Below are 20,263 nucleotides of genomic sequence, written 5' to 3' on the forward strand. Positions count from 1 at the left end.
TTAAAGATTGTCGCCGTCGTCGATCCAGCGCATTTTGCATGGCGAATGGTCGCTGCGATTCTTCTTATAACACGCACGGTAGCCGTAAGGTGAGTATGCTACGATCCTTCGCCCGTAGCCACCTTTCACCATGCATTTAAACCAGTCCTTGGAATGCAAAGCAGCATCGTAGATTTCGTCCTTGCACTTGTTGAACACCCACAGATTCGTCTTCTCAGGGACAAATGATAGACCGTCTCCCCATTGAATCCAGGCATCGCCACAGGCGTAGCCATAGTAGCGCCTAGCTGTTTCGATATGTTAGTAGAGATCTGCCGTAAATCGGTGCCAACATTACCATTAGGCTGCTCTTTCAAAGTTTCCTCCATATCGGCAACGCATTGCATAAGCCCGGTCGCATTCGCGGTGTGGGTATCCGAGGACCAGACCTTTACTTTCAAGGCGGACGATAGTGTCAAAGTAGCGAGCATAAGAGCGCAGAGCTTGATGAGCTTCATTTTTGGCGTTCGGTGTCTTAAGTGCTGATTTTGAGTAATCAAATGTGAAGTTCGAGTAGCAAGACCTTTGCGAAGGATGAGAAGATGCGAGCGGCATCGTAATACTTATACGCGCCTCAAAAAAAAAAAGCTCTTGACACTTGGCACACGTCTCGGCAGGCTCGACTTCGTGGCGGAGTTTGAGGCCGCATATAACTCGACTCGCATTTAGTCCTCTCAATATTAGCCTTTTTTGCTAACCAAATTGTACTGCCTGAGTTGCAAGTCTCGTGCAGCAAATTACTACAGGGGCTGATCTGATCCATCACTGACTCTGCCAGTCACTTTTAGTCGAGCGATACAGCAATACAGCGCGAAAGACTGCTCGGTACAGCGACGGTGACAAGCTCGAAGAGTCGCCAACGTAGCAGAAGAGGAGGGGAGAGCTCGGTCGTGTCAATCGAACGAACAAATTCGCGATCTACGATGTCAACACTATCATACAAAATCGTCAAAACTTCATCTCATCGCACCTCATCTCGTCACACATTACCTCTCCCGCCATCACCACTCCTCTAGCATCAAACCCCTTCCTCACCTCAAACACCTTCAATCAACTTCGGCTTCCCCGGACTGCTTCCAATCGCAGTCATAGTCGTGCCATCAACAATACAATCAAAGGTTCTCCTCATCTCCCCAACCTTCTTCGTCACAAGCGTGCCACCCATAGTGCCACGTCTACAAAAGCGTCGATAAGGCACCGAGATGCCCCAAGCTCCGGTCGAGAGGCCTTCTTGTCCAAAGCCCCACGTAGGATGGATGACGGCGGCGCCGGAGACAACGGTGCTCTGAAGTGGACAATCGAAGCTGCTATCGCCGTTCTTGGCGGTGCGTGTCGTCGCTGGAGCGAGCAGGCTTCCGTCGCATTGACAATAAGTGCTGCTCTGACCCAGGCCTAGGACTTCGCAGGAGACTGGTTTCGGGGGTGCGGTAGTCTTGGGAGCGGCGGTTGATGAGGGTTGCTTCGAAGTTGTGCTTGGAGCGAAGCTGAACTTGGAACTGGTGGTCACGGTCCCCCTCGAAGTGATCGTGCTGGACGACGTCGACGAAGTGGAGTTTCCTGAAGAGGAGCCTGTGGTCCGAGCCGATGTGGTCGAGGTTTCATTCGAGGAAGTCGGCTCATTAGTGTAGGTCCACGCAGTTGCTGCACTGTCGTATGGTACCGTGGTGAAGGGGGAAAGCGGTGGAGCAGCAGCAGTTGCAGCAGTGTTCCATGTCGATACCGGAGGAACAGAACAAGCGCCGTCTCGACGAGACTTTGTGTCCCCAGGTGCGAGGCCGTCCTTGTCCCAGGATTCTATGAGATGTGGATAGGGCGCGTCTGCCCAGACTCTGTATCCAGCAAAATCGCGATCACACTGTTCATTGGCCTTGATCATCTTTGGATCCCACTGAATCAGGATCATTCCATATTCGCGCGTTGCAAAAAGGGCCGTTCGACGCGCCTTGGTCATAGGCGACACAACACTGGCTTGCTGCACGGTACTCCAGAGTTTCGAAGCTCGAAGCGCAACGTAGCCTTCCAGAAGGATGTTGGCGTTGGGCCAGGTCGCTCTGAGACTACTGATCATCCGCTGCCACTTGCTCGTGTGCCTGGGATCGAGTTCTGCCGGCCAAACTCCTGATTGAAGCTGTTCCAGAGTGCTTGGGAAATCTCGAGGCCCGAGAATCAAGATCTGAACTCCATTGTCAGGATCCAGTATCCCACCAGGGTTCTTGTAGTCGTTGAGGCCGACGTAAGTCGCGTCACGGCCGGTCCACATCTACTCTGCTGTCAGTCATGCACATAGAGATACGTGCGCTTGCGCATCAAGCAAGGAGAGCGTTGACACCGCCATACCTGTTCCAAGATTTCCTTCTGAAAGAGTTCCTCGCTCTGGAAGTTCTTGTCTTCCCAGAAATGCGAGATCCAAAATCCCTTTCGAGATATGACAATCAGCGAGGTGCAGCCAAACATGTTTTCCAAGACGAAGTTGAAAGCAGGCTTATCCTCAAACGACACGATCCTGGAGCTCGAAAGCCCTCGCAAGCCGTGACCGTCGCCCAGATCACCACCATCGAGCTGGAGCGACATTGTCGCAAGGCGACACTCCGCGGTCATGAAGTTCGCGTATGATAAGTAGTCTTGCGGCATCTTGGCTCGGCTGATCCAGAGCTGACGGAGATGGAGCGAGTGGAGCCAGGAGCTCACAGAGGAGAAGGCTCGCGCTATGATTGAGCTCCGAGCCGGACCGGATATGAGTACGCAAGACTTGGCACAACTCTCCCAGCGACAGAGGTCTGGCTCTGGCTTCTTGGTGCAGGCAGAGGTCTTGTTTCCTGCCTTACTGAAGTATCTGGAAGTCTTATTGCTGACTTTGTTCGAGTACAAGGCCATCATGTCCGAGTTGTCAGAGTCGTCGCTACCCATGTCACTGTCGGACTCATAGACTTGAAAGTCCAGTGGAGTCCAAACCTTCTCCACGTATGGCTTGCCATGGTAGGTAGGGTTCTTGTAGCTGTCGACCTGGTCATGTTGTCAGTACCAATCATGTAGCAAGGCCAAGCATTCTCGCAGCATGAAGAGACTTACGTAAAGCCGATAGCCAGCCTTGTACTTCTTGCACTCATTGCCGTCCTCATCTGTCATCGGTGTGTCTTCGTCCTGGTCGCTGTTGTCTTCTTCGGCTATAGGATTGTACTCGAGATAGTAATGGCCACTCGAAGTCGTCTCCCATAGGTTTTTCAGATCGTCCTTTGAGGCTATCCCGGTGGCCCAATTTGTTTGTTCATCCGACATCGCGGGTCGTAGGCGGTAATATGCATGCACATCGGGCTCCACGCCAAAGCGACGATTCATCAAGCTCTTCAGCTCCTCGACCTGGAAAAATGTTAGTTCTCCGTGGAAACATAATGATTAGTAAACCCTGTCAGCATATAGACGTACCCGGTCAGGATATTGATAAACCCCATCGCCCCACCATTCTTCCGGAGCGCCACGGCGGCGAGGCGAATCGTCGGGCGTGAAGATGAAAATTCTGAAGTCATCATCGGCTCTGGTAGCAGGATCGAAAATCGAACCAGGTTTAGAAAGGTCGTTGAGTCCCTGAAGATATCTGCCATCGCCGTAAAAGATGGCCGGATCAAGATCGGTCCAAAAGTCTTCAAGCGTCATCGTGGGCAGCTCAAATATGTGAGACATCCAGGCACCTCGCTTTGACACGATTATGATGCTGGTACATCCATACAAGCCTTGCACGGCGATGTCAACGTACTCGTCGTTGAATGGAACCCAGTCAGCAGAAGAAACTCCATACGGTGCCACCCGCTCGCCATTCTCTGCAGCAGCGTGCCTCGCACGAAGCCAAAAGCGGACGTCCTCGCGGTTTGGCTTGTTCGGGTCGAGAGGAGGCCAGTTCCAGCGCTTGTGGACGGACCTCGCAGGCATAGGCTTGCCATCAATGCCATTCAGAGTCATCCCATTGCTGACGCGATGACGCACCCTGACCGCAGCTCTATTCCAACTGTTCCCCATGGCTTTATCAAAGTCGGTGAACTCACCCCAGGCGCGCTTCTGGTTTTTGGGCGCCTCGGACAATGGACGCTTCTGGTTCTTGGGCGCCTCGGACGCCGGACATTCGCCAGAGCATGCGCCATCAGCGTCACAAAAGGATGACTCCCAAGAAGGCGTGGGGGTTGCCGTCTTGGTTGTAGTCGTCGCAGTTCCAGTCACTGTACAGCCGCTGAAAGCAGACATGGAAGTCGAACAGCTGAATGATGTGCGAGTGCCAGAGGTCGTTGGTACGCATGTCACAGCGGTATTCGTGACCATACTGGCTGTGCAGGACGACTCGCTCCGTGATTCAGAGCTGGACTGAGCCTCGCTTGTTGGCTTCGCCGTACTCTTTGGATCGTTCGTTGGTTTGGGATTGGGTGGGGGATTCTTGTCATCGTCAGGGTCGTCGGGGTCCTCATGAACAGTCTTGGGATTGCCGCAATCTCCCCATATGCGAATGCCAAAGATCTTGAAGCAATCGACCCTAAAAACCGGCAGCTTGGGAAATTGTATGTGGAAGTCGATGTTGATGTTCGGCGGAATGGGCCACAGGTTCCAGATGATGACTCCTCCACCGCATTTCTTGCACCAAATTACCGGCACCACAGTGTGCTTTCCTTCCTTTATGGTCGTGTACCATTGATTCGATGACAGAGATGGCACAATTTCTGTGGTAACGCTAGCTGGAGGCTCTGTGATGGTGCCAGTGGCAGAAGCAACAGGAGGAAAGGTGGTCGTGCCGGTGTAGGTGAACATGGTGCCATTCCACCAGAAGAATCTGTCATCTGATGTGCTGGACGTTGTCGAAGTACCTAAACCTGGTGGAAGCGTAATGGGAGACGGACCAGTAGGCGGCGGCAAGGTGATGCCGAGAGGGAGAATCGTCAACGAGGTGGTGGACGCGGGGACGGGTGAAGGCAGAGTGAAGCCGGGCGGAGGAAGACTGAGTCCAGGAGGGGACAGGCTGAATCCGGGTGGGAGTGGAGTGGAATCGGGTAGAGACAGACTAATGCCAGAGGATGTCTCTGCCAGTGGTGGGACAGCGGAGGAGCTGGTAACGCCGGTCAGAGAGCCACCGATGGTCCTGCTGCCTCCAGAGCGACTCGGCGGAGAGGGGTTGATTGTGTTCACAGACGACGTAGTACCTGAGGACGCAACGAGGGAAGTCGATGTTGACCGGATCGGACGCGTAGAGCCACCGCTGGTCGCGGGAAGAGCAGAGGATGGCGTGCCGGGAATGCTGCTCGCCGATTGTGTAGAATGTATTGAGTCGGTGCTGGATGCCTGAGAGCTCAGTGTAGATGACCCGACCGGAGGCAACGTAGGTCGCACGGAAGTTGTCGTCTGGCCGGGAGCTCCTGCAGAAGCAGTTGAAGACGACTCCGACCGAGTGGACCTGGATGGGACGCTGGTCAGAGATCCGCGGTTGGTCCTGCTCCCTCCAGAGAGATTCGATGTGGAAGAGCTGACAGTATTGGCAGACCCTGGAGCACCGGAGGAGGCAACAAGAGAAGTAGACGTTGACGGGATCGAGCCCGTAGAGCCATCGCTGGTCAAAGGAGTCGCTAGAGGAGCAGAGGAGGACGTGCCGAGAATGCTGCTCGCCGATTGTGTAGACTGTAGCGAAGCGGGGCCAGATGTCAAAGAGCTCAGTGTAGGATTGCTCGAGGGGACCGGCGCGATGCCTGTGCTTCCGGATGAAGTGAAGGAACCAGTATCGGTCGCAGGCACACCTGGTGGCGGAGCAGTGGCGAGAGATTGAGAAGAGGAGGCCGTGACTCCGCCAGAAGCACTCGGCAATTGACTGGTGCTGTCGCTTGCTGGCAGCTCAGATGTAGAGGAGCTGCGAGAGCTACCCTTCGACGGCGCGAGCGCCGGGGTACTCGAAGACGGCAAGGTCGATGTAAACGAGGACTGACCGGATGTATGAGCTGTGCTCGCTGTGTCGGTATCGCCCGGCTGAACGCGCGGAGAAGACGTCCATCTCGAAGTCGTGGAAGATTGGCCGTGCGCAGGAGTGCCACTGCCGCCAATCGAGCTGCTGGCTGAGGCGGACGGAGAAGAGCCGCGAGAGGTGCTCTTTGACGATGTGAGAGGAGTGCCACTGACGGTCGAGTGAAGTGAAGTAGTCGAGGACTCGCTGTATGTAGCGGTCTTGACCGTGGAACCTGGGCTGTAGGAAGCGACGGAGGAAGAAGTGCCAAGAACACTAGATTGCGGTGATTCGATCGGCGAAGTGGTGGAAGTGATGGAAGTCGAAGTCGTCCAAGAGGCGCTGGAAGTGAAGGAAGCGCGGGTGCTGCTGGCTGAGCCAGGCGAAACGAGAGAAGAACTGGTGCACGAAGTGGTGGTTGGGATCCATGAGTGGAAAGGAGTTGAAGATGTAGGCGACGTGAGAGTCGAAGTGAGTGTAGTGCTGCACGAGGTGGAGCTGGTCGTGGAGTGCCACAATAGGCCCGTCATGCTGGCCCAGAGGAAGGTCATGATGGCGGTGTGGTGGTTGAGTGTGGTATGTTGGGAAGAGAAAGCAAGTTGAGCAGGAAGAAGGGCAGGAAAGGCATAGTGGCCTTCCCCATATGCAAGCATATGAGACGCTAATGCAGAGTTGAATGGCTCTTTCAGATGTTCTCCATGTGAACAGGCGGAAAGTGGTATGCTTCATGTGAGGAGGGTGGGCTTAGGTTCACATGCATGCGCCTCTGCGCAACATCGTCCGGAACATCATAGCTAACACTGATGTGAGGATGCTGATTATGGGCATGGAGCAGCATAGCAGTAGCTACTTTCGTCGAGAGCTATGCTGCTGGTTGGAGGAGGAGTGCTCCAAGAAGGAAGCTGGACCCTGGGCAAGCCATGAGGTAGTTTACAAGAATTCCCAATCGACTCAATGACGAACACTTCCACTTCACCTTGGTGCCACCCGACTTCTTTCATTTTCTTCTTCTCTTGTTCCCTCCCGCGGTGGGCTCACCGCCATCGACACAAGCGGCATTGCTGCAGATCACGGCAGCAAACCGACATCAGCGGCCGACCAGCTGTTGCGAAAAGCCTGCTTACTGGTCCTCACCATCTGCAGGCCCGATACCCCTCGTACCCTTCGGAGACTCCAATGCAATCGGTCTTCCAATCGCCCCGATTTCACCCACAACATCCCACGTCCATACACGAAATTCTGATCTGAGGAGCTGCCCGATCGAACGGAAGGCTACAATTCTTTTCTACTTGAGACGATCCTGAACAAAGCTATTGTGAGCGGGCCACTTCCGCCCAAGCCAAAATTCGCATTCGACTGCTACAGGAGAAAAGGTGGAGTTAGCGACGCGAATGGGAGGGGATACCGTGCTCGACAATACTCATGGCGGGTGGGAACATGGAAGAAGTACGAGCTTCAGCGCGAGATATGCAAGACGCAGGGATAGATTGGCGGAGGGGACATGAAGGAAAGCAGCAAGGGGCTCAGAAAGCAGGCATGGGAGCGAGTGGATACACAAAGAGGATCGATATGTCGTCCGCTTTGTAGCACCAGTTGATAGTTGGCCTCGCCATCGATGAATCGAAGACGTGGACTTCGATCGCTGTACCAACAGTTGGAGCGTCTTTGTGCTTTGATCAAGATTGCCCATGCTTGTTGCAAGAACCCGGCTCGAGCGAAGGTGGTTGCTGGGATTGTTCTCTGATCCAGTTTGATACGATCTGAGAACAGAACAAAGACAAACCCAGCGATAGAGTACACATCTTGTTCAGTAGAAATGCTGCCCATCGAAGAGCCACATCACGCCCGATGAGCTTTGTTGACCAGCTTGCGATGTCGAGTCGCACTCGTCAATACTGCGATCTCTATTTCTATGCAATAGGTCCTTCCATTTAACTACATTGGGCGCCATGCCGCCATTGAACGATCAAGCCAAACCTAGAGATAGGCATAAGATATCAAAATGGCAACTTCCCTACCGTCCCTACTTCTAGACAGCTTCCAAACGAGAGCCATGCTTCATCTGCGCTTCAACAAGCACGATTCGGCATTAGATCGAGTCCACGTTTGTTGCCGGCCATCGAGGATTTCAGATGGATATTGATCTGCTCTTGACGAGAGACGCTCTCCGCTCAGGCCGCCGTCGCTCGTCGCCTGACCTCCCTCCGCTGCCTTCAACGCCAAGCCTTTCATCTACGCGCGGCAGTTCGACGACAAACGTCAACGCATGCACTTTTTCTTTCCCACACACACAGCGGCATTCAATTTTTGGACCCCACGGCTAACACATTCAAAACTCCTTATATCACTCTTCTCAATCGCCATCGAAATGGACAAGCACACGCATATCAAAATGTCCGCCAACACCTCGAACAACTCCTCCTCGAGCAACAACACTGCCCCTCAATCCCAACCAACGCCAAAACACCAAGTCTACGATCCATTAGCCCCACCTCCCACGAATCACTCCCAGTTCTCGCCTGAAAGCAACGGCACCTCATCAACAGATGACTTCGCTGCTGAACCCTTCGCCGGCTTGGAAGACCCTTTTGGCAGCGATGAAGGTGGCGCTGGAACATTACTCTCGACTGGGTCTAGTTATCAACGACCGCCAAACCCAGCAGTGCCAGCTCCGCAGCAAGACGAGAATGCTGAGGCAATGCGGACATTTGTTCAGGAGATGATTGAGACAAGGACGGAACCGAAGGAGTGGGATGAGAGGGTGGAAGTTGCACGGGGGCAAGGGCAGGGAGGTCGCGCGAGGCCGGGGAGTGGGGCGAGGGAGAGGCTCAGGATGAGGGCGGAGCGGCGAAGGGAGAGGATGGGGGTCTTGGAAGAGGTTGCGGTGGAACGCGTTGCGGAGAGGGTGGATGAGGCAATGGAGGTGGAGGGACAGGAGGAAGAAGTGGTGAGAGAGCCCAAGAGGAAGAAGATTAGGCTCAGCGAGCAAGGGGTGGATGATGGCAAGAAGAGGGACGGTTGAGCAAACGCTGCTCAAGCCAACAGACAGAGAAAGGAAGATAATTTATCCTTCGCAATGAATTTGCCAGACAATACAACAGCTGACTTTCCGACTCGAAGGGGATGAGATTTCCGGCGAAGCACATGCTAGACAGCAAGCGCTGTCAGCATTAACGCTGCAAATCGACAAGGTCTACCACAGCAATACGACAACTTACCGAACCAGAGTGCATCACATTGGTGCTGCTTGGTCCGGAGTACGTTCACGAGAGGATCTCTGTCTTTGAGAATGGCAACGGCGGTGGAAGCTCCGCAGCTGAGGTCGTTACCGCGCTGAGCAGTCGTGCCCACCTGCAACTTGGCTCTGCGCTCGACGATCAGGGACGATCGAGGACGACATGTACGCAAGATGTGGAGTGCGCTGCCTCCGACGCTGACCTGATCGCTGAAATGATCTATTGGTCGATAACATAAGAAGCTGAAAACTTGCGCGATAGGGCAGCTCGCCCATATCAAATCGCTGTCTCTTGTTTCCGTACCGTCGGTCGAGGCACTGGATGGTTACACGGCATGAGGCTGGGTCGTGCCCTCGCGTGCGAGGTATGCGATTGAATAGTCCTCAGAAAGAAGTTGAGCGCAAAATCAGCCTGGATCTCGCCGGAAAGCATCCCCATGGCGACGCTCAACACACCACTTCTGTGCATACCGAAGATCAACCCGCCCCAGACTTTGTGCTCGAAGCACTTCAATGAGCTCAGTGTCAAGATTAGTATAGCCCAAGGCGGATGGAGCGATCGGCAGAAGAAACTGGGGGAACGAAGCTTATAGCTTATCATCAATGGCATTTCCATCGTCTCTTCATACAACGCTTCATACAACGCCCCCAAGTCTAGCCATGACCAACCGCTCACGATGACTATTGCGCTTGAGCTACTAATCGTCCACATCATTTCTCTTCCCATTCATCTCTCTGTCCAATTCTTCCTCCATCCATCTACGATGCAGTACCGGTAACAATCGGGCAGCCAAAAGCAGCTGCAGGCGAGAACGTGGCGTTGGTGAACACAGGGTTCAAAGTATCCCTCATCCAGTTCAATCTCGCAGGTGGCAGATCCGCTTCACCTCCACCGCCGAGCGCAGATGGGATGTTCTCGGTGGCGAGCTGGTACAACAGACATGACACACCCTCTGGTGAGCCTGGAAGAGTACCGTTGCTGAAGAATGGGCCGTTGGAACCGATGCCGACGAAGGTGTTCTGTGAGGCGCGAATCAGTAAGCGAATTGAAGTGGGGGTAGTGGGTATGGAGGGAAACGTACAGGCTTGCCAGTGTTACCACCGAAGGCGACTGGGTTCAAGAAGTACTGAGCTCCAATTTCGCGAGCGACATCTGGGATGGTGTAGGGTGTGACACGGGAGAACCACTTCTCGGGAAGCTTTTCCTGGAGGAAGAAAGAGTCCATGGTGGCTTGATCTGGAGTTCCGAGGTTGCCGCGGTTGGGGAAGAGTTCGTAGAGGAAGGACGAGGCGCCGAAGAGGAGGAGGGACTTGGGGCCGACTGTGATGAGAGAGCATGTTAATTCCATGTAGATCAGTGTCGAAAGATTCTGATCGGCTTACAATAAAAGTTTCCGTTCTCGTTCAGCGACTGCTGATATCGCTGGAATCGGTATCGAGCAATGTTCTCGCGGTTGTGCAGACCGCCAGTTGTTTGGGACATCATGTTGTAAAGAGTTCGGTTGAAGCGGAAGTTGTCTCCGTTGGCGGTGTAGAAGTCGTTCCTGGTCAAGGAAGTATCACCCTCGAACTTGTTGTGGGTGTTGAGACCTGGCTCAGGACCAAAGCCTGGCGTAGCCGTGCGAGAAGTGGCGTCGCAGCCGAGCGACAGCTTGCGAGTGATCGGGTCGCCGTCGAGGCCGACACCCAGCACAGCAAGTAGGACTGCCAAGTCGTAGCCGACACCGTAGACGTTTTGTTGAGCGTCGGTGAGTTCGGCGAAGGTGGTGATGCCGTCGCGGGAGACTGTGTGCGGAGTCAGCAGAGGCCCTACAAGGCAGAGTGTTGATCGTATGACATACGGAAGCCGTGGTTGGCAGCGGTGTTCACTGTTGCATGTCGTTAGCACAAGGTTGAATGATTGGTGCGACGCAAGATTATAGCTTACAGCCAGGGCATGGTCCACGGATATCAAGAGGTCCAGGAGCTTGGTATGCGTGTGCAGTGTCGCCCTGGAAAAATTGTCAGCATTGATTCAACCTGGACCATCATGTTGTATCATCATACCGGTGCTGGAACTTGGTTGAAGACACAAGCCTGGAAACCTGGGGCACCATTCTGAGCACCACAGTATGGGAACTTGATGTTGAATGGGACTGCTCCTCGGTGGTCTGGGTTGTTGGGGCAGACTGTAGAGCCAGGTGCTTGACGGGCAGAGAGGATAGCATCACGAGCAGCCATCTCTTCGGCATCGATGCCAACAGATCTTGCGACCCATGGGAAAGCAGCGGCCTGGCCGACCAACGCGACGACTGCACCAAGGCGGAGTGACATGTTGGGTGCTGAATGGGTTTGGAGAGGTTGATGAACGAGAGTTAGCACAAGTGGTGTCGTTCACGTTCCTCAAATATGTCGACCAGTATGCCTACCCCAGTTCCTGCTTACACCGCGGCGTTTTGCATCTGCGGCAGGATGGAATGGGGAGCGGCAATCTCCAGGCCTTCGCATGAAGCTTATTGTGCCTTTTCTGCTGCTTAACACACTTTAGGTAGGTCGATCGTACCCTTCGAGAACATGATTCGCCAACGAGTAGAGCTCCTAACATGACTTGTCGTGGGTGCGGGACAACCAGGATCGAGAACGTGGTAACTCATGGAGGATGCCGCGTGGCTGCGTTCAGCTCGGCGGTGTTCATTGGTCCTGCCTTGCTCAATGCAGGAATTTGAGAATTTTATGTGGCGTTCGGGGACTCTGGTGACGATGTTGGCGGACTCAGGGTGTGCCACTGACATATCCCAGCAGAGCAGAGTCGCACTGCGGCATCGAGGTGTGGTCTCGTGTAAGTTGGAATCATGCTGCCTTCCGTCTCTGTATCTCCTCGGAATGACGCCCGTAGCGCCGTCCCAGGAAGCAGGATCTGCTAAATACAAGATTTCGATGGCCTGATCTGAAGACAACAAGCCGAGGAATGCAACGAAAGGTCTGGGGAAAAACGCCCATAGTGCTACTGGATCTACACCGCTAGCATGGAAGCTTGCTCTTGGTGCGCATTTTTGGTTCCAGCCACGTGAAGTCTGCAAGCCCCATCCCGCTCGTGGCGCTCTCTGGTCCAAAGCATGGCAAACGATGGGCACCAATCGGCGAGTATCAACAACGTCCTTGGCCGACCAAAAGTCAAAGAGCAAGTCCACGATGCATGAACAGAACAAATTCGCCGTGCAGACACAAGGCGTGCCGAATGCGACGATAGAGCTGCAGAAGTCCTAGCTAAAGTTTCGAGCGCAGCGGCTGCCTACTGCGCAGAGGTTTCCGAATGTGGTAAGCCATATCCATCCTGACCAATTGCGAGACAGCCATTAGCAATGAGGCCTCGGTTGCTCTACACCATAGACCTAAACTTTGTTCTTACTTCATGGAAATCGTTCCTGCAAGACAGTTGCATCCCTTTTGAAGAAGTTTTGCCAACAAGAGCTGCCAAGACAAATTGAAAGAGGCATTAGGAGGAGCGCGCCGCCAGACTTCGTTCGGAGCATCTGGAAAGATATAGACAATGAAGCCTTGGGGTAAGATGTCGACTGTCCACGTTGCTGAACACCGAACTCTTATTCTCTATGCCAGAGCATTTGCATCCAGGAAATCCCGCTAGAAAGGCAGCGGCGGACGGTGCATACGATCGTCCTTCTTGCGGGCTGCAACTTCTTTCTGCGCGGATTCTTTTGCGGCTGCACTTGTCTCCATAGGTCCTGCAGTAGTCTATGCCTTACAGCTGATAGTCGTGCAAGCTCGGTACCGCGGCAGGCCTTCGAGACTCAGCTTTTCGACTAGCCGTTGCAATCATTTATGGACAAGATCGGCAAGTTAGCTGACTTGAGATGGGCCTGGAACAGCTTGCCTCATCTCCTGTTGAGATCGGTGTCAAAGAGGAGTCGCTCCAGTGCCTGTAGTTGCTCGATCTTGCTTCCGAGACTTCGTTTGTCTTGGAAGCCTCGATCTTGAGAGCCTCGATCTTGATCTCCCGATAATCATTGCTTGGGCTCAACATTTCAAGACTTGGTGCAGGAAGCGTTACATCCTCCTGGAGCGCACCAGTCGTCCTGCTATACCGATTCATGCCAGCCATGAGTTGCAGCGTTTTCGATCAGTCGCTGTGCGAGAATGAGCCAGCTTGAACAGCCAACAAAGGCGTCGATGCGACCTGTCTCATTGTCCCCTTCGCTGCTTCTTTGTGTCGGCTGGTTGGCAGCAAACACTCTCGTAGGTATTTGGCGCCCTTCGTCGCTGCCGGAGGAACGACACTCAGACCATAGACAATATATCATCTCCTGCTGAACACAGATATATTCCTGAGGACTCCTATTATTCTCCGAGATCACGACCGATGTGTCAGAAGAGTCCTCAGCACCACAGCAGTTGTGCGGCATATCCTTTCTCTAAGTGGCCAAGAAACGTTTGACAGCCTGCCAGCCAAAGCGTGTCCGCGTCCGCTCTCTTAACATGTATAGCCTTCTTTTTTCTCCGGGCTGAAGCTGCAACCGCCGCGCACTGCACACTAACGGCCGCACTTCGCCTAGATTGAACTGGCTGCGCGTAAGTCATTGATCAGTGCGTCCAGCAATGAATCAAATACCGGGCTCGATCTGCATTGGAGTTGTCCGATGGGTAAAAGCGAGACGGCAAATTGGCACTCGAGGCCTCTTCCAGCACAGCGGACAAGGTTGTTGAACGGGCGGAAGCCGATATGTTCGGTTGCTGCGGTCAGAGGCATTCAGTATGCAGAGGAGCGCTGAGCGTCGAGCGCTATCGTCAATCGACGAAGATGCTCGTGGTGGTGCGGCTTTCCATTGACGGGGTTGGCGGTCAAAGGACCGCTGACAAGTGAAAGTTGAAGCATTGTTTGCTCTGGCGCACAAAGCCTTTGTCCACGAATTTCTGTCCGGCTGGCAACTTCAGAACATCGACACTTACTCCAACCGCACTTTTCATTTCCATCGCACAGACTATCGCCGCTTCGAGTGCTTCTGCATCCATCAAACCATCCCAACCACTCAATACCAACAAGCACAATGGAAGCCACCAAGATGCCAATCATCCCTCTCCCATCCATCGCTCGCAGCCCAGCAAAGCGTGGATCCCGCACATATCATCCACTGCGCAAACTCAAGCACGAGCAAGAAGACCGCGCCACGAGCACTCTTCTCAACACCTTCTCCGCCCATTCCACCATCCTCGGAGTCATCGAGTTCATCGAAACGATCCTCCGCCACCACCAGCGCCTGGGCACAGACCTCACCACCCAGCAACGAATCCAAAGCGCCATTGCGCGATTCAAGCTCGGCGCGACATATGTCATTCCCAGTCGCAAAGGTCCTCCCCAGCTGAAAGTCGGCAGCTGGGCTCGGGGGTTGCTCCCAGCCACGTTGCAGCAGGCGCTCATGTTCACGGGGAAAACGTTCTTCGTGATGAGTGGAGGGAGACTCAATCCAAAGATCGTGGCGCACGTTTGCATGTTGATGAGGATCGAATACGATCCGAATCAACGAGGGGTTTTCTATTGCGTGACGGAGCACTGCGTGGCGCATGATGCGGTGTTTGAGATGACTCTGGAGTGGAATAGAAGGATGAAGGCGGCAGATGCGGTTATCGAGGAGGTTAGCGATGATGAGTTGGAGGAGTGAGCGGGTGTGTTTGGGCGTATGAGCGGTATGGTGGAGGATGGAGGACACGTAGGGTGGCATTTCGGCCGGTACTTTGGCTTTCTCATAATGCATTTGAGCAGTTCTCTTTCCTTCGCTCCAGCTCCGGGGTCCTTCATAGACCTTGGTACACCATCGTGGAATGAAGAGCGGTTCTGAGGCACTGAGTGTTCCTCAATGCAGTAAATGACTTGCCAAAACCAAAATTGATTTTCTACGAAAGTCTCTGCTCTCTTTGACTTTTCCAAGGCAACCTGACAGCGCCTGCAGTTAGTTATGCTATTGACCTTGACTTGGAGTCTATGGTAGTGCTCCCTGTGATATGGAGTGACCTGTTTGCAAGCGGTCGTAATTTTCACATCTTCAGCCCAGGGTAAGCATCCTTACTAGCTTTTGTAGTCGCCGTTTGAGCATGACTCTTTCTATTGCAATCTTACTAATGCAATGTACAGGACTGGGCAGCCAAGGACGATATAAACCTGATTCTGGAGCATGTTCCAATGTTTGATGCCGTAGCCGACCTCTCAAATGCATATATCCTCAATGCGCCAGCGTCTCAGCGCAACGTGAGTGTTTCAAGAATTCCACGTAGGGTACGCAATAGGAAATAATCGAGTACATCTCTCAGAGCTAATGTCGATCATCGCAGCGAGTCAAAGTGGTTGTGACTCAAGCCAGAGCGTTCGCTGGAGCTTCTGTCAACAGTTGATAGTTCCCAGGCACTAAGAATGGAGCAGTATCTTGTCACTGAAAGGTATGAGTTCTGAGGCGACTGCCAACTCCATTGAACATAGTGTATTCGACGCATGGCAGACAATGGTGTCATCACGCCGCAAGAGTTAGATTAGCTGCTCGGAAAAGGCTTTAACCCGTTCTGTTGGTCGTCCCGTCGAAGGCTCTCAATGGACACGGTAACGACAATGCTGCTGAGGATGGGCTAGGCAAGCAGAACCGCTCTGGGTCATGCCGCGAAACCATTGTGCCAGAATGCTGTAGCTCGTATCGTCTTCCCCCACTCGATCCTTCTGACAGATTACTAGGCTCTGAGCTGCCACCGGTCAAGTAGGTGTGTCATCCAGCTTGATATTGTAACGTCGGGATAGTCGACACCTATCAAATGGAGCTTCTTGGTCGACCTAGACCGATGCTGCAGCTTCGGTACACATTGCTTATTACGCTGCCACCACAGCAACCGATCGTTGCCAGTAGGAAGAGCCCGTTGAGCAGGGGCCATCAGCGACACAGGTCAAGAAGAAAGCCGAAGAGATGAACAGTCGTCTGGAAGACTGGTCTGATGGTCACTTCACCACATTTCAACCGCCCGCGCACTGTAGCGACAAGACAGTAGCGTAGAGTGCGTCACTTGGCGATGATGGGACGCGTGAAGTTATCACCGATTGTGTTTGCTCCAAGTATCTGCCTCAACGATGAATTCTAGCATGTCGATATCGAGGAGCTTTCAGCATGCGGAGCTGGCGGAGCGATGTGGTCCCGTTGTCTTGTGTTTCCAAATTCCTTCTCTTGCGCGAAATCTACCTGTCTGGAGCTTCGTGACCTTCGAGACGTCGAACCCGGTGGAGAAGTGAACGTAGTATCCTGTTGACTCTCGCCGATCGTGCTAAAAATTCATGGCCAGGGGGATGTTCGTTGCCGCTGAGGTCTTTCGATCGCTGGAAGCAACGAAGCCTGGCGGGTTTTCTCTATAGCAGCGTACCACTCATGTTGTTGCTGACGTTGACAGCTATGAGCTCATAATCATCATTGTGCGCTGAGATCCGGCCACTGCAACGACCGTCGCGATGCTGAATGTGAAGTCAGCGAAGATGTGAAGCCAGCGCCCTGCTGTCCGTCGACTCCTTCCTACGAGTGCGCTTCTCCGTTCATCAATGCGCGTCAGAGGTGCCAGATCTAACGATCAGCATTCGTTCGACCGCGGCGGTTTGCAGAGGGCATGGAGGATCTGAAGTAGGGGACCCAGAGCGCCAGTGCCAAGACATATAGTTTGGCGGACAGGGGTGCGATTGTCTTCACTTTTCGTGTTTACTTCCCAGTCTTGCTCGCCAGTCTCCGCCCACCTACCTTTTGCCCTGCCCTCGCGTATCTCGAAACACCACATACCAGACAACGCGATCAAGCAGAGATGGCAGAGACAGCAGCAGCAGCAACATCATCACCACCATCACCACCACCAGCAGCTCCATCACCACCGCCGCCACGAAGACAACAGATCTTCACCGATGGCTCGTTTTGGGATCGCCTCGGCATCGGAGGCTGCGCGTTCGTCGCTTTTGTTCGCGAGACCCACCAGTGGGAGGGCAAGGCGTTCACCCTCGTAAGTCTCACCTTCACTGCAAGTTTTCTTTCTCCGTCCTGCGGCCATCATTGAACGTCACTGACTCTCCATATCAGGGCACCATCAAGCACAGCGACGTGGCAGAAGCACAAGCCATTTCATACGCGTTGAGCTGGGCCATCGCGAACGCCGACCTTCCCTGCGACGAATTCGTCATCCGCACCGACTGCCAGACCGTTTACTCTGACATTCTCCGCCTCCTCAAAGCCACCAAAGATACGGATGGCCTGGTTGGCTACGGCCACGAATTGGCAGAAGCAATCCTGTGGAAGATTGGGAGACTGAATGACTTGAGAAAATTGGTGCGCTTCGAGTGGGTGCCGGGCCACACGGCCGAGGACAGGCAAGATGCCGAAGGAAACCGAATTGCAGATTTCTGGGCGAGAAAGATGACGGAGAAGTCACGAGAGGGATATGGACTTGGGCAGTGGGAGGAGGACTTTTTCGAGTTTGCGGAGAGCTGAATTTTCGGTCTGTTTTTGTTAGTCTCTGTGCTTTTTATCACTACAGGGCTAACAGAACGACCTACCTGAATGATCAAACCACTTCGAATCGTTCGAAACCACTCTTGATGTCCCCTTCGCCAGCTGCTTTCCGTATGAATCTCGCGGTCTCTGCCGGCAGACTCAGGAACGGCGAATGACCAGCCTCCGCCACTTCAACAGAGCCAATTTCGCAGCCCGCAGCCTTCAAACCCTTCACCGTGCCCTCCTGCGCCGCCCAGGGAACCGCATTATCCTTCCTACACAGCAAATAACTCACAGGTACACCCTTCAGCCCGGCCGCCTGATCAGGTATCTTGCTCGTCAGCACGCCATACGACTGCGGCTTGAGACGCCAGACAGCTTTGAGCGCTTCATTGATCTCAAGATCATTGTACAGGATATGAATAGCACCAAGCCCAGCAAAAGGAAGAGTTGCATCGTTCTCGAGATGATATTGCGGCGGAAGCTTGCCGGCCATGGCGTCGAGCATTGTGAGTCCAGGTGAAAGTAGAAAGCCAGAAATGATCACAACGCCTACGACGCCGTTGCTCTGGCCTGCGGCTTTGCGCGCTGCTACGCTGAGGTCAGAAAGAGCTGCGGTCCCGGCGATGGAGCCATAAGAGTGTGTGACTATGAGTACGTCGATGGTACTGTGAGTATCCAGTTCTGCGAGGACAGCTTTGCGGACGGCTCGTAGGTCGTCGGAGATCTCAAGGAGGCGGCCATCGATGACTGGACTCAGGGTATTGGCGGGCAATTCTACGCCTACGCAGCGATAGCCTGCTGTCTCCAGCTCGGCGCGTGCTTTGTTGAAGTGCTCAGGTACATGCTTACTCTGTCAGCTTCTATTCTGCAATGCTTCTCTCTTGATACTGGACTTACCCAGGCACCTGGTACAACGACGATAGTAGGCTTCGCCATGTCTTGGAATGGAAGATCCGAAGATTCTGCTGTGTCAATGAAACACAAACCAAAGGTGGGAAGACGTGACCTTTTGATGATGGATTTGTAAGACATAAATTGAGAATCCTGCAGGATCTCTCAGCCGCAGAGATAGTCTCAATGCTTACCAAACCATCTAGCATCAAGCGGCGCTTCAACGAAGCTGGACCGAAAGGCGTGATCCAAAGTCTAAGGCTCCAAGAGGCGAAGCATTGCTAAGTTGCCGCACCTGGAATTCTACAGTATGCTTTGCTGGTTGGGAGTTCCATGCGCTTGCCGTAAGCTGCAAAGCCCTGGATGATCTCCAGATCATTGCTCGATTCCGAGGTAATGGAAGGAAGGATATCGACCAAAGCAGTATGGCCTGTTCATGTCGAGAGCATGAGTCCTGCGAGCAATGGTTCTGAATCTGACCGAGAATGTCCATTGCGGCCGGCGTAGAATGAATCACAACGCATTCGGCGTCAGAGGAATGTATGCAGTACTGCTTTCCCAGGCGGTTTCAGTCTTCGCCAGTCCATCGCAGGATGATGAGCTGCAGTCGATGGGACGACAAGGACACGGTGATAGCATGGCAACGATGGAGGAAAGGAAGGTGAAAGGTGAAGTGGAGCGAAGAGGATGGGCCTGTCATCACTACGCGGCTTGCCCAATTTGGATTCCCGCCGGGCGCAATCTCCTCCAGTTCTTTCGTCTCGGTCCTTCCTCCAACATCACTTCTCGTTCAATGCTGTGGAACAATGAAACTCGAATCAACAGCTCTCATTTTGCTCATAGCGTGCCGGAACCTGCAATGACTAACAGTCCCTTCACTGGAATGATGACCCGGCGACAATCCGAACTGGTTTGAACGACTTGCAGATGGAATGCCCCAATGGCCAGCACAATCTCAAGCTTGTGAAGATATAAACGACGGGCTTCAATGAACCGGGTCTCTCACAATCTCTATTCAAATACTCAATATAGGCTCTCACGATTCCAGCATGGAGCCAAGGCAAGAAGTGTTTCAGTGCTGCCAGGATAGCAAGTCCCATGCCATCATAAGAACAAGCATCATGAAAGGTGAGTACGGTCGCGGGACAAGGACAGATGCCATTATCGGAAAGGAACACCTCTTGTTGAGCATCAGGCAGCGACATTCTAATGGCAAAGTATGCTCCGCTATGCCCATGTCCGGAGAGCGAGCAACATCCAACTATGAACCCCATACTTTTCCTTGCCCGTGCGTTCGGCGCTGAGCTCCACTCTTGAGGCCAATCCTTACGGCAGTGGACGAGCATTGAAAGCTCAGGCGACAGGGAGGGTTCGCTTCGATGTACTTTGCCGCCGCTGCCATCTATTCGGACGTTCTGTGGTTCCAGGCTCGTGGCAATCTTGACAGCATCACTCTTCGTGGAAGCCGGCAGATGGCAACTGTGGCAATTGCGCAGGGCCGAGACACACTCGTTAGTATTGCCCGGCAGTTCTTCAACAGAGCTGGGGGCAACAATATGCACAAGCCCATGTATTCTGGAGCGTCAAGTGCGTCTTCTATGACCTGGAGTGCCTACTTGCACATAGCCGACGCCAACG

General features: G+C 53.5%; 7 protein-coding genes across 7 annotated transcripts; 3 read left to right on the forward strand and 4 right to left on the reverse strand.

Annotated features, from left to right (window-relative positions):
- Positions 1–497, reverse strand: CKM354_001293000 (uncharacterized protein; the record flags this gene model as incomplete). Its single annotated transcript, XM_044808465.1, has 2 exons — positions 1–287; positions 338–497. The coding sequence occupies 2 exons, from the start codon at positions 495–497 to the stop codon at positions 1–3; spliced, it is 447 nt and encodes a 148-aa protein (XP_044664400.1).
- A 578-nt stretch (positions 498–1,075) lies between these two features.
- CKM354_001293100 (uncharacterized protein) lies at positions 1,076–6,555 on the reverse strand (the record flags this gene model as incomplete). The annotated part of the gene is made up of 4 exons (XM_044808466.1): positions 1,076–2,299; positions 2,377–3,042; positions 3,109–3,396; positions 3,463–6,555. 4 exons carry the CDS (start codon positions 6,553–6,555, stop codon positions 1,076–1,078), a joined length of 5,271 nt encoding a protein of 1,756 aa, XP_044664401.1.
- Positions 6,556–8,396: 1,841 nt separating this feature from the next.
- CKM354_001293200 (uncharacterized protein) lies at positions 8,397–9,026 on the forward strand (the record flags this gene model as incomplete). The annotated part of the gene is made up of 1 exon (XM_044808467.1): positions 8,397–9,026. One exon carries the CDS (start codon positions 8,397–8,399, stop codon positions 9,024–9,026), a length of 630 nt encoding a protein of 209 aa, XP_044664402.1.
- A 972-nt stretch (positions 9,027–9,998) lies between these two features.
- Positions 9,999–11,552, reverse strand: CKM354_001293300 (uncharacterized protein; the record flags this gene model as incomplete). Its single annotated transcript, XM_044808468.1, has 6 exons — positions 9,999–10,259; positions 10,322–10,560; positions 10,623–11,024; positions 11,081–11,107; positions 11,167–11,230; positions 11,286–11,552. The coding sequence occupies 6 exons, from the start codon at positions 11,550–11,552 to the stop codon at positions 9,999–10,001; spliced, it is 1,260 nt and encodes a 419-aa protein (XP_044664403.1).
- A 2,729-nt stretch (positions 11,553–14,281) lies between these two features.
- CKM354_001293400 (uncharacterized protein) lies at positions 14,282–14,893 on the forward strand (the record flags this gene model as incomplete). Its single annotated transcript, XM_044808469.1, has 1 exon — positions 14,282–14,893. The coding sequence occupies one exon, from the start codon at positions 14,282–14,284 to the stop codon at positions 14,891–14,893; it is 612 nt and encodes a 203-aa protein (XP_044664404.1).
- Positions 14,894–17,051: 2,158 nt separating this feature from the next.
- On the forward strand, positions 17,052–17,728 carry CKM354_001293500 (uncharacterized protein; the record flags this gene model as incomplete). Its single annotated transcript, XM_044808470.1, has 2 exons — positions 17,052–17,243; positions 17,321–17,728. 2 exons carry the CDS (start codon positions 17,052–17,054, stop codon positions 17,726–17,728), a joined length of 600 nt encoding a protein of 199 aa, XP_044664405.1.
- Positions 17,729–17,801: 73 nt separating this feature from the next.
- On the reverse strand, positions 17,802–18,670 carry CKM354_001293600 (uncharacterized protein; the record flags this gene model as incomplete). Its single annotated transcript, XM_044808471.1, has 2 exons — positions 17,802–18,578; positions 18,632–18,670. 2 exons carry the CDS (start codon positions 18,668–18,670, stop codon positions 17,802–17,804), a joined length of 816 nt encoding a protein of 271 aa, XP_044664406.1.
- Between the last annotated feature and the right edge of the window lie 1,593 nt (positions 18,671–20,263).

This window comes from Cercospora kikuchii (genome assembly GCF_019650295.1).
Source record: "Cercospora kikuchii DNA, contig_00009, whole genome shotgun sequence".
Taxonomy (NCBI): Eukaryota; Fungi; Ascomycota; class Dothideomycetes; order Mycosphaerellales; family Mycosphaerellaceae; genus Cercospora; species Cercospora kikuchii.